This window comes from Rhagoletis zephyria, unplaced genomic scaffold (assembly GCF_001687245.7).
Source record: "Rhagoletis zephyria isolate East Lansing unplaced genomic scaffold, Rhagoletis_zephyria_1.1 Rzeph_scaffold_14566, whole genome shotgun sequence".
Classification (NCBI taxonomy): Eukaryota; Metazoa; Arthropoda; class Insecta; order Diptera; family Tephritidae; genus Rhagoletis; species Rhagoletis zephyria.
Window position 1 is genome coordinate 3,118 of NW_016171635.1, and position 11,039 is coordinate 14,156.

The 11,039-nt window shown below is 36.9% G+C and overlaps 1 protein-coding gene across 1 annotated transcript; it reads left to right on the plus strand.

Annotated features, from left to right (window-relative positions):
- Nucleotides 1–1,987: 1,987 nt before the first annotated feature.
- LOC108378630 (uncharacterized) lies at nucleotides 1,988–3,295 on the plus strand (the record flags this gene model as incomplete). Its single annotated transcript, XM_017634935.1, has 2 exons — nucleotides 1,988–3,117; nucleotides 3,221–3,295. Coding segments are annotated over exons 1-2 (1,185 nt in total), but the record flags the coding sequence as incomplete, so codon positions are not given.
- Between the last annotated feature and the right edge of the window lie 7,744 nt (nucleotides 3,296–11,039).

Genomic DNA, 11,039 nt, shown 5'->3' on the forward strand with positions numbered 1-11,039 from the left:
TTTTTTTGCAGACAGACTCTGTTTCATACATACATACATACGTACATACATATATGCAATTTATTGACTGTGTCGGATTTTCACTTTTCCAACTGACAAGCCCAATTAATCGCGATTTAATACATATTAACCATTAAAATGGCTAATAAAATGTGAAATAATGAGAAATACCTGCTAAGCAATGTAACGCAACAAGTTTATAAATTAAGATACATAATAGAGATACTATAAAAATATAAATACATTAGGGTGCATCACTATCCATAAAAAAAAAAATCGGTATTGTATTTACATTGGAATTTGAAAAATTATTATATTTTGAGACTTTCGCCGAAATGTTTCGGTTTACGGGACAAGAATATCGATAAATAATACTTTATGATCCGACTGTAGATGCCGTTTTCAAAGTTGCCTTGCAAAAATACTTCAGTCTCTGGGATATACGGCGATCCTTTATTCTGGTTTGGTCTAGTGCAGGGATGGGCAGACTTTTGGCTCTTAAAGTACTCAAAGAGCTAGCAAGTGCTACGCAAGATGTAAATCAGTACTCAGAGTAAAGGGTATCTGACATCGGTATCTGAGAGAAAGCGTTCATGTTCAATCCATGTTATGTTCTTCCCCATTATCTTCTCACATCTGTAGCTTAGGGCCATTCGCTCTGGCATCGCATGGTTTGAAAGAGCCGCAAGAGCTCGTTCTTGAAGTGAATGACCCTTTTGGTATTGGGGTGAGGACTGAAGGAAGTCAGACATGTGTCGGTTGGCGAAAGGGTAGATCGTTCTTCTCCACGGTCTCGTGCCTGGCTCCCTTCCAAGCTTCTCATACCAGGGCTACTGCCGGATTGTACAACCTCGCCGACCATTCGTCAGCACATACAAATCGTTTGTAGAGTCTATGGTGCCATCCGACAATCTCACAACTTTGGGGTGGGCTACAACGGTCCGTGATCGCCTTTTTAGGAAACCCAAGGAGAGGGCCGACGTCACGTATTTCAACTCCACCCCACGACACCCAAAACAATTAAGCCGATTTGTCTTTCCGCTTGCAGCTCCCGTCCTTTACATTTTCCAGAGCGAAGCTCTCACTCTAAGCGACCTTTGCCTCTTATGAGCTGACTGCGTCACGCTGGCACCACTTTCGATGCCTTCACATCCACGATCGCCTCAGGCACTTAATCCGCGTAGGTCAGAATGGGCCTTTTACGCAGGAGTGCCTCGTCTTCTAGAAGAATGTTACTGATCAGGTTCTCTCAAAGCATGGTGCTGACAATTTCCCGTGGACTCGTGCCTAGCGGGAGTCCTCTCAACGGCACCATTACCTCCAAATTAACTGTGATGAAGGTCGGAACGTACTTTGCGGCCTGCCATGGTGTTAACGGGACAGGGACAGTTGGAGCATTACCCTACTAGCCATTTCTGCTTACCTAAGCGTACTCAGGTAGTAGAATACTATCTGAAGAATCGATGAACCCAATACGTTTCATATAATCATAGTCAAACGCATAGCCAACGTCGTTACCGATCGGGTGATAGAAGCCCGTAGGTCCTGCTCTAAATACGATCCACAGTATGATTAACTAAATACTTTGTTGAGGGTTTAATAAGTCGGTACAATCGTTTAAAAGCGCGAAAAAAATAAAAACAAAAATGAACTTAATTACAAAAATTACTTTCAGCAAAAGATAACTAAATTGTAGTCAATCATGAAATCGCCATTCACTCTGCTCGTTGCTGTATTACCAGCCGAGAGGAAAGTTGTAATTAGTTGACGCCGGCAGGCAATTTTCGCTACACATAATTACTTATGCAGTTAATTAATCATGACTTTGCGCCAGTTACAACAGCTTGACTTTCCTAGCTTTCCATTGGAAGTGGCTTTAAATGCAGCATTAAAACGTGTTTTTCGATATATTCACACACATGCAAATGTACATAAATAGGTATATATGAACGTATTTCCTCTCAAACGCTTTCTTCTCTCGTTTACTTGCAGTGACGTGACCAATCAATGACATCATTGACAATAGCAGCGCCATCGAGTGTCGAAACGTCATTAGTGACAACAACGACGGACGCTGGAGGGGGACAATTGGACGAGATGGCAGAGCGGCATGCCGTCGAGGAGATGGAGGCCAAACAAGAGCCAGCAGCTGGTACAAAAGTGATAAACAACAATAACCCAATAACCGATATTGTAAAAGAAACTAATGCAATGACGGCTGCAACAGCAACAGCAACAGCAACAACAAAAATAGTGACAATGACAACAACACCACTCACTAGTGCAAGTAAAATACCACACTTGCAACAACAGTCGTCGCCGCAGCAATCGCCACAGTACACACACGGCCGCCAGTTGAAACAGTTAATGCACTCACCCGATTTATTGCGACGTTCCGCGTCAATGCGCATGCGCGGTTCCAAATCAAATCTCTTCAACGATTATCGTGGCAACTATATGGAAATGGAACGCAGCACGCGCCACTTGAGCAACGCCACGCCGCATACGGCCAACACCCGCTACAACCACCCGCTGTTGGGAGCGCTTGAACAACAGCAACAACAACAACAACCACAGCCAACAATGCAACGTGACATACACGAACGGCACAACGCTGCCAACACCGCCACAGCCGGTTCGTTTGGGGGTGTTGTTGCTGCTGCAACGCGTCGCAAGGCCGCCGCCGCCGTAGTATTACTGCCTGGTTCAACATTGTCTACGCAAACACCCGCTGTCACAGTTGGCAATCTGACGCGTTCGCAATCGTTGCGTCGTAGTTATCTAAATCATCAAAACAACTATTACGCGCAGCAGAAAACTTTCAAAACGGATGCACTAAAGGATAAAAGTGCCGGAGGCGTCACAGCAATTGGCTCTGGAGCAGAAACAACTGGAGCTGATGTGGCAATTACAGGAACTGTAGGTGCTGATAATGTGGCGCCTCTAAAAACAAGTACACAGCGTGAACAGCAGCAGCCTGCTGTTGATGAAAATTATGCCGTCCCAAATGGTAGCGTGCAAAGCAATGACATAACGCACAAAATGGACGGTGTTGGTGTTGGTGGTGGAGTTGGAGTCGGCGAGCTGCGGCGGATTGACAGGGATATGCAGAAAATGGTAAGTGAATGAAACTTTCAGTTCATTAAACTTTTTTTTTTTTTTGTTTTCTAAATGTATTTTTGTTTGTGCCATTGCGTGTACTATTTAAATTTTGCATCAGTTTGGAAACGCATATCTCTTGAGGCTGGGAGTTACGAGTTCTATTGATTTTCTGACGCCTGTATCGCAAAATTTCGTAAGCGAAAAATATATACTAAACTACCCTGCATTTTCCATATGGACATATGTAATAAAATTTTGCAACCAGTTTTACACACTTGCATATATGTATGTATGTATGTAGCTAGGAAATGTAAAATTGTAGTGTAAATAGTTTGGCTAGAAGAAGCATTGCGCGTAAAAGCCCCTCGAGATTCGTTTAGTTTTTAGGTCAAAGGAGAATGTGTCGACGAAGCTAATCGGTCGTTTGCTCCTACAGTAGCTACATAAATACATGTATATGTATGTACATACCCTGTGCGAAAACGCACTAGTGCCGAACTGGTTCGGTACTATATAATTTACAGCCATGACTACTACTTCTAGTTCGCTCTGCATCCCTTTTTACATAGTTCCGAACCAGTTCGAAAATCATCAGACGAAAAAAGTAACATGATTTTTTCAACCAGAGTCTGTATGGTTTTTCCATGGCACCATAGGTAATTTGATGAGTTTGTGTGGCCAAATTTCGTTTTTCGTACTTACAAAAGTAAATTTTCGGCCTTAGTATTTGATAAACAAAACTTCAAACCTGTTTTTCTTCGAACGAACAACAACTGCTTAGCAGATAGTCAAAGTCGTTGTTTGTGAGCGAAATTTTGAAATCGATTTTGTGTTCGGTTTTTTAGCTATTTTCGAACGACCATATTTAAGTTAATAATTATCTAAAAAATATAGAAAATAAAAAAGTAAGTACTTTAAAGATCTACAACTGTTTTATTTTATATATATTTTGTTTTTTAGTGAAAAATACATAATTCCGATATACCCTTTAATATATTTTTTTTTTGTTTCTTAAGATGATATTTTAATATGCTTTTGAAATGTTGGCCATATTTGGCCGTGTGAAGACTATCAAAAATGTCTAAAATGAAGAGTTTTGAGTTTAATCTGTCAATTTCATGTTGCGATTTTTTGCGTTAATTCTGAGAAATGGCTTTCTTTGTAGGTATTTTTTATACTGTCAGTAGTGAACTATTTATTCACTCTATAAGTTGCATTTGTAACTAGATAGATTTTTTCTTCAATCTAAATATTAAAGAAAAATATATTCAATATTTTTTCAGTATAACCATAAATTAAAAAGTGACCCATCGGTCGTCAAGGGTTAAGGTTTTTTTGACAAAAACGTGGGAAATCAAATTCCAATCAACTAAAAAAAAAATACCGTTTGTCAAATAAGCTACTTGTTTGGCCATAATAAATTTTGGCCACGAAAACGGGCAAAATTACGCATACTGCATGGCAGAAATTTTAAATTATTTTCACGGGAATGTGTTTTCAATTTGAACTCAAATTTGTTTAAAAGAATGTAATTCAATCTCAGCATATGAGTACACGTTTACCAATCGACGGCTGAGTGGACGATCGACCTATTTTGGCAGCCGATTCGAAAACGTCTTATGCCAGAAATTGGCCCAAGAACGCTCTACTTCAGCATTTGTTTGATAAACGCCCTATCTTTAGCCAAATGCTGAGCTAGGGCGTTTTTTAGGCAAATTCTGAAGTCGGGGTTTCTTGAAAAATTTTCTGAGATAGAGCGTTTTCGAACCGGCTGCCGAGATATGTCGATTTTCCACTCAGCCGTCGATATGTAACTACTCAGTAGGGCGATTGACTCGGTTTTTCCAAACAGGTTTCCACCGTTTTTTTGGAAATCTATAGGCGATTTTTTAGAAATCTTGATTTTTCGAATATTGAATAAACCGGATTTTTCGATCGAACAAACCGGATTTTTTCATTGCATCCAAATCTTGACCTCCGAATAAAAACTTTAGGTTTTTCGAAATTTTCAGTTCAAGGGAAGCCCTAGGAATACCCTAGTAACCACCTTTGGCTGCAGCTGAGTGCGCTGCTTGCTGTTATTGGTTAGATTCCAAAAGGTCCCAAAATGTTAAAATGTTATTAAAAAATTTGTGGGTTTGTATTAACAAACTATGAAAAAGCATCTGTGAAGTGGAGAATGAAAGCGTACTTGAAGGAAAAAAAACAAATATCTATTTAAAGTAAACAAACCCCTCACAACATCCCTTTCTCGATAGTTCCGAGCTAGTTCTAAATTCTACAGATGAGATATAGTACGTTCTGCATCCCTTTTTCTATAGTTTCGTCACCTTAGGCATAGATTTCTACCATTTTTTTTTTGTATACTTTGGAAATTATCACATTTTCTGTGACTCTTTGGACTAGCAAATTAACGTATCGCCAAAGAACGTAGATACTAATGTTTGGTTTTCACTATGTCATATTTGACGTCAAATGTTGTCAGTTGAATGAAAGCGGGTTGTCATATGGCATCAAATGCGTTCGTTGTCATATATGACCACGCACGGTCATATAAAATGACAGCCAAGTGAAAACGGCCTTTAAGAAGGGGAAACTTGCTATAATTGTAGTGAAAGTGACTAACAGGGGCGTGCCTTTTCTTTTCATCCAATCAAAAAACGTACTAGGGCAAAAGCGAAGGCACACCCCTCTGTTACTCACACTCCCTGCAATTATAACGAGTTGTCTCTTCTTAGTATCTACGTTCTTTGGGATTACTGAACAGAAACTGTTAGAAATAAAATAGGTGATTCGATATTTTCGAATTACATTTTTATTGGTTTTGCTCCTTAGATCAAAATATATATATTTTTTTAGAAAAAGTGCACTTAGCAGCAACTTTTCACTCTTAGCTAGTGATATGTAGTTTGAAAAAGTAAAATGAATTCGTTTTTTAAAAGTACCATATTTCGTTGCTTTTGAACTAGTTACTATCGGACTAGTTAGTTTCAGGCTTTCCCTACAGGGTAGATATGTTTGTATGTACATAAGTGTTCACATATGATACTTGTCCACGTGCCAAGTTCTTGGAGCTTAACGACCTCTCAGTGTTGCCTTTATCGGTCGTGTTTGTCTTTTTTTTTTAGACGAGCTTCGTAGATTTCGGCATAATATTACAGTGTGTACAAATAAGGTACTTACAATAGTAAAAAAATTAATGGCATCACTTTTTTTTGGATCGTCAACGTCAATGACTCCTAGAGCATTTGGAGAGAAGAAACTCAGAGGTATGCTTCTGGGCACACTTTATGACATTTTGAAGATTTGAACTTTGTCACAAAGTGGTCTTCTAGCTGCGGGATTTCTATTATTTAATTCTAGTAAGTCGGTGCGCGTCTTGTCCACCAGAAGGTGTAAAGTGTCTAACGCTCAGCTTCACTCGATTGGTGTATATTACCGATTAGAAGGCTAAATAAGTAACTACTCTGGCAGCAGAGGGGCAATCAGGGCTCTATGAACGCTTATGGAGCTATCGAAATCGGCCAGAGAATGCGTAACCTCTCTCACACTCGTCTAGGATTACTTTCAAATCAGATCATTTTGGTTGAGGGTTGGGTCGACCCCGGGCGGTCATAGGAGCTTTTTCAGCTTGAAGAGCTTTCTATCGGTAATAACAAGTATCTAGACTGGTCACTGTCAAATAGAAAAATAATTGGCTATTTCTAAGCATGGCGTGGTAGAATCATCTCAGAATTTCCTTCCCAGCTTTCCTGCTAAAGTTGTAGCTTTTTAGACGGGCCAATCCATGTCAAATCAACCAATTGTTGGAATCGACCATTTTTCATCAGGTCAGGTTTGGTCAGAACTTTTTCGTTTCTTATAAGAAAGTTCAGCCAAAGAAATAAAAAATTCGTTTCCAAAGTTATACAATATAAATATCTAAAAAATTATTATATTAAAAAATGATTCTAATCTCTTTTTAAAGGTGATATCTATTTATATACAGAATCTCGAAATTAAAAAAAAAGTGTCAAAGTAAAAACTTAAAATTGTTGGCATACTTTTTTATACCATACCTTCAACTGATCTTAAATGATCCTGAAATTTTCAAGGTGTTTTTTAAGATATGAATTTTTGATCTTCGAAAAAAATGTTTTTTTTTTGCAAACTCTATATAAAGTTATGTTAAACAATTTTTATTTAATTTAAATTTATTTTTAATTTAGAGTTTGCAATATTTTTTTTTTCAAAGTTCAAAAAAATAGAAAGATCTTTAAAAAAACACTTATTGAAAAATTCAAGATCATTTGAGATCAGCAAGTTGGTACAAAACAAGTAATAGATAAGTTTTAGAGAACCGTTAACTTTTACATGATCCAATAATCGCAACTAAACAAATTTCGTATGAAACCACCCGTGCGGTGCTACCTTTCCGATAAAAAAAAAATGGTTCACGTGGTCCAAGTTCCTCCTTTTTTTGAAGCTAGTTAAACATTTCGGCAAACATGTACATACGTTTTTACTTTTACGATTTTTAAATTCTAAATTCTTTATTTTATTTATTTTTCTAACTTTTTTTATAAATTACTTTTTTTATTCAGCCCCAAATATTACCTTTAAAACGAGGCCAGCACCACTTTTGTAACTAAAATAGTTTTTGAAATATTCAAAAAATATATTTTGCAAAATCCGTAAAATTGTGAAATTTTGAACCTTTGAAATTTGTTTTCCTTGGGCAGAAATTCAGTTATATGTATATGAAATACATACATATTTATATCATCAACACAGCCTAGAAATTCTCTGAGATGGGCATCACCAGTTTTTCGAACGTCATTTTGAGTATCCAGCGTTTTTATTAAAAACTTATTGTGAATAACTTGCAGTTATTGTTCGGGGAAAATATATTTTAAGTGGTAAAACACAGCGTAATACAAAAATGTTCAAGTGAGCCCGCTCCTAGGGAGGTCGGAAAAAATATCGAGGTTTTGCTTCGATGCATCGACAATTTTCCACTCGATGTATAAATAGTTGATGTATCGATGGTTTTTGAAAACTAACATCTCTAGTACATTGAACTGTCATTTCAGTTTTTCAATTACGCAAAAAATAGGTGAAATAGCTCCGAAAAGTTCGGTTAGAAACATAAATAGTTCAGTTGCGGTAATGTTTTTATACGTATCGAGCCCTCATGAATTTACATGTTCTAGGAACATTTCTGCAACAAAAAGAAAATTTTGAAAAAAATGTCGCTAGAGTAAATTTTACGTCCATTCTTTACGAAGTTTCCTATCAAATTTTTGTCTTTAAAATATTGTAAAAAAAATTTAAGCGATTTATTTCGCAAATAAGACACTGTAAACATTAAATCTACGTGAAGTGCCAGCTGTTGTCCTTGTACCAAACAAGAGCTTTGGAACCCCCTCAACAAACAAATGTTTTGGTCGAGTACAAGTAAACAAACGAATACCACTAAAGTTACAAACAATTCCTTTGTGGGCCTCCATTTCCGCTGATTTGGGGACAGCAACCCTTTTGAAGAACATAGCCAGCTACTAGATTTGTCTAGCAGACGAATTGTCAGATTGCCATGTTTGGAGTGGGCACCTTCTCGCGCTCCCATTCTCTCTCTCTCCCACACTCTCTTTTAAGCGCCTTTCACTCTCTTTATGGCTTTTCAATATAAGGGATGTATTTTTGTTGATGTTTTGAAAAATCGGCATTTTCCCATGCCAACCATGAAATGTGTGGTTGATGAGCGTCGTTGGTGGTGAGATGGAACAGGAAGTAGAAATAGTAAGCAATGGAGAACCTCCCCGCTCATAAGTTGAGTAGTGTAAATAAGTACATGTTCCATCAATTCCTGTCATTCCACACCATAAATGTTTGCTTTTTGGACCTTCGTTGGCTGGCTGGCTACTTGGAGGTTGTAGCTTTCAAACTCAGGTGTAGGCTTAGTTGATTTTCTGTTTTGGCGATGTGCAAGTGTTTACGCTAGATTTAAGACAAAAAAAATCAAGTTAAAGTGTTGGTGCAAATTGTGTAGAGAAAAAATTCAATAATTTTAATTTTGCAAGTTTAATTTCTTGTTTTTTTTTTTGTTTTCCCTGCGCTTAATTATAAGCTGGCATTGTGCCAATGTTGTTATGGAAAGTTGAGAGCAAGGATTCAATTTAATCGATGGTAAATTGCTAAAGAACATTTTTTAGTGTTACAGGTAGTGAAAAATAATCAATTTTATGCAAAAGTAAAAAGAAAAAAGTAAATTTTAAAGAACTCGTAAATAAACCATTTTTTGCATTTTAGATTTTTTTTTCGAATTTTCTACGAGGAAATGTACTTCGAATCTTTTACGAAATTTCGGAAGAAATCGGTAAAACAATATATGCAAATAAATATGCGATGTGAAGAAATTTTCCAGTGTTTTCTCTAAGGAATCGTACAGAAGTTTCTTTTCGTGTTCGTGTCAACTACTTCTTATGATTTTCATTGAAGACTCGTAAAGAATTCAGAACAAACTTTCGATACATTTAAAGATTGCATTAAGATTTTGGAAACTTTGGTTTGCAGAGAATAATTTTAATACCTGCGATAGAGTGAAATGTTTTCAGGATTTTTATATTTTTTTTTAATATTTGGTTTGCTGTTTTCCTAAAAAGTCTGTATGAATGTACATTAGGGCGGGTCAATTTAAATGGGAGGTTTTTTCGACTATGCGCGCATTGCAAAGAAGGATTCTACGCAAATTTGCCGAACAAAACCATGGTTCTAAAATCTGTTTAGAGTTTGCCAAATTGCGAAAATAGGTTTCCTAGCATTTTGTTGTAGTGTCGAGAAAAAGTGCTTATATTTTGTCTAAAAACATTCTAGAAGGTGTTTTTTTTTGGTATGAGAAATCCAGAAGGGCAGAAATGTCCTTATCTTTTTCTGAAAATTTCCTCCAGAGGGCGCGACAGTCAAAATTTTTTAAATTTTTTCGAAACCTATATTCGCAATTCGGCAAACTCCAAATGAATTTTAGACCCATAGTTTCATCGGCAAATTTGTTTAGAATTACACGTATCCCTATGCTATACGTGCAGGGTTAAAAAAAATTTACCCGCCCTAACGTACATACCTCTTATATTACGCTCTTTAAAGTTAGTGTGAGTATACATAGAAACATACATACATTCGTACTAAGGCGTCCACACAGGCACCTTTCAATAAAGTCCTTATTGCTATAGAAATGGTTGTCCTCCATACTGATTTTCCCTATTGCAGTATACAGCTCATTTTCTCATCGAAAGTTAAGAACCAACAATACATTTTTTTTTTCTTTTTCTGTTTACCCCAAGTAATTAATATTCTTTCGAACCTTCTCTCGCTGCTAATTTGTTGCAAAATTTTTAGTATTGCTGTTTCCTAAATAAGCTTTGATTAAAATACTGGCGCAATGCCAAATTACAAAAACCTTGCAGGAATAAAACTAAGTTCACACATTATACATACATACATACATATGTATATACAAAAATGTGCTTGTTGGCAGGATATTTCCAATAATCACTATCACTTGGTTCCTTGCTTTTGTACGTGCATATGTATGTATGTATGTATGTTTGTGCTTAATTCACACAAATCACTAGCTCCCATTCGTTTTTTTTTTTGTGATTTTCTCTGCCATTTGAGTAACTATGCTTGTTTTAATTGAAAGTTTTTTCCTTCCACGTCCTTTTTTATATATTCATTATTTTTTTTTTTTGCTGAATGCATATATGCATACATTCGTATGTAGTTATATGTCATTAGTTTTTCTATTGATTTTCTGTGCTACCTACACTCAAATACTGAGCCCACACGTGTACCAGTGTACTACATACATATATATATGTATATATGCATACGCCAACACTCTTGCTGCCCAATGTATGACTTTGCGGCCCTTAGCACACCTATTCAGGCTACCTTTTAAT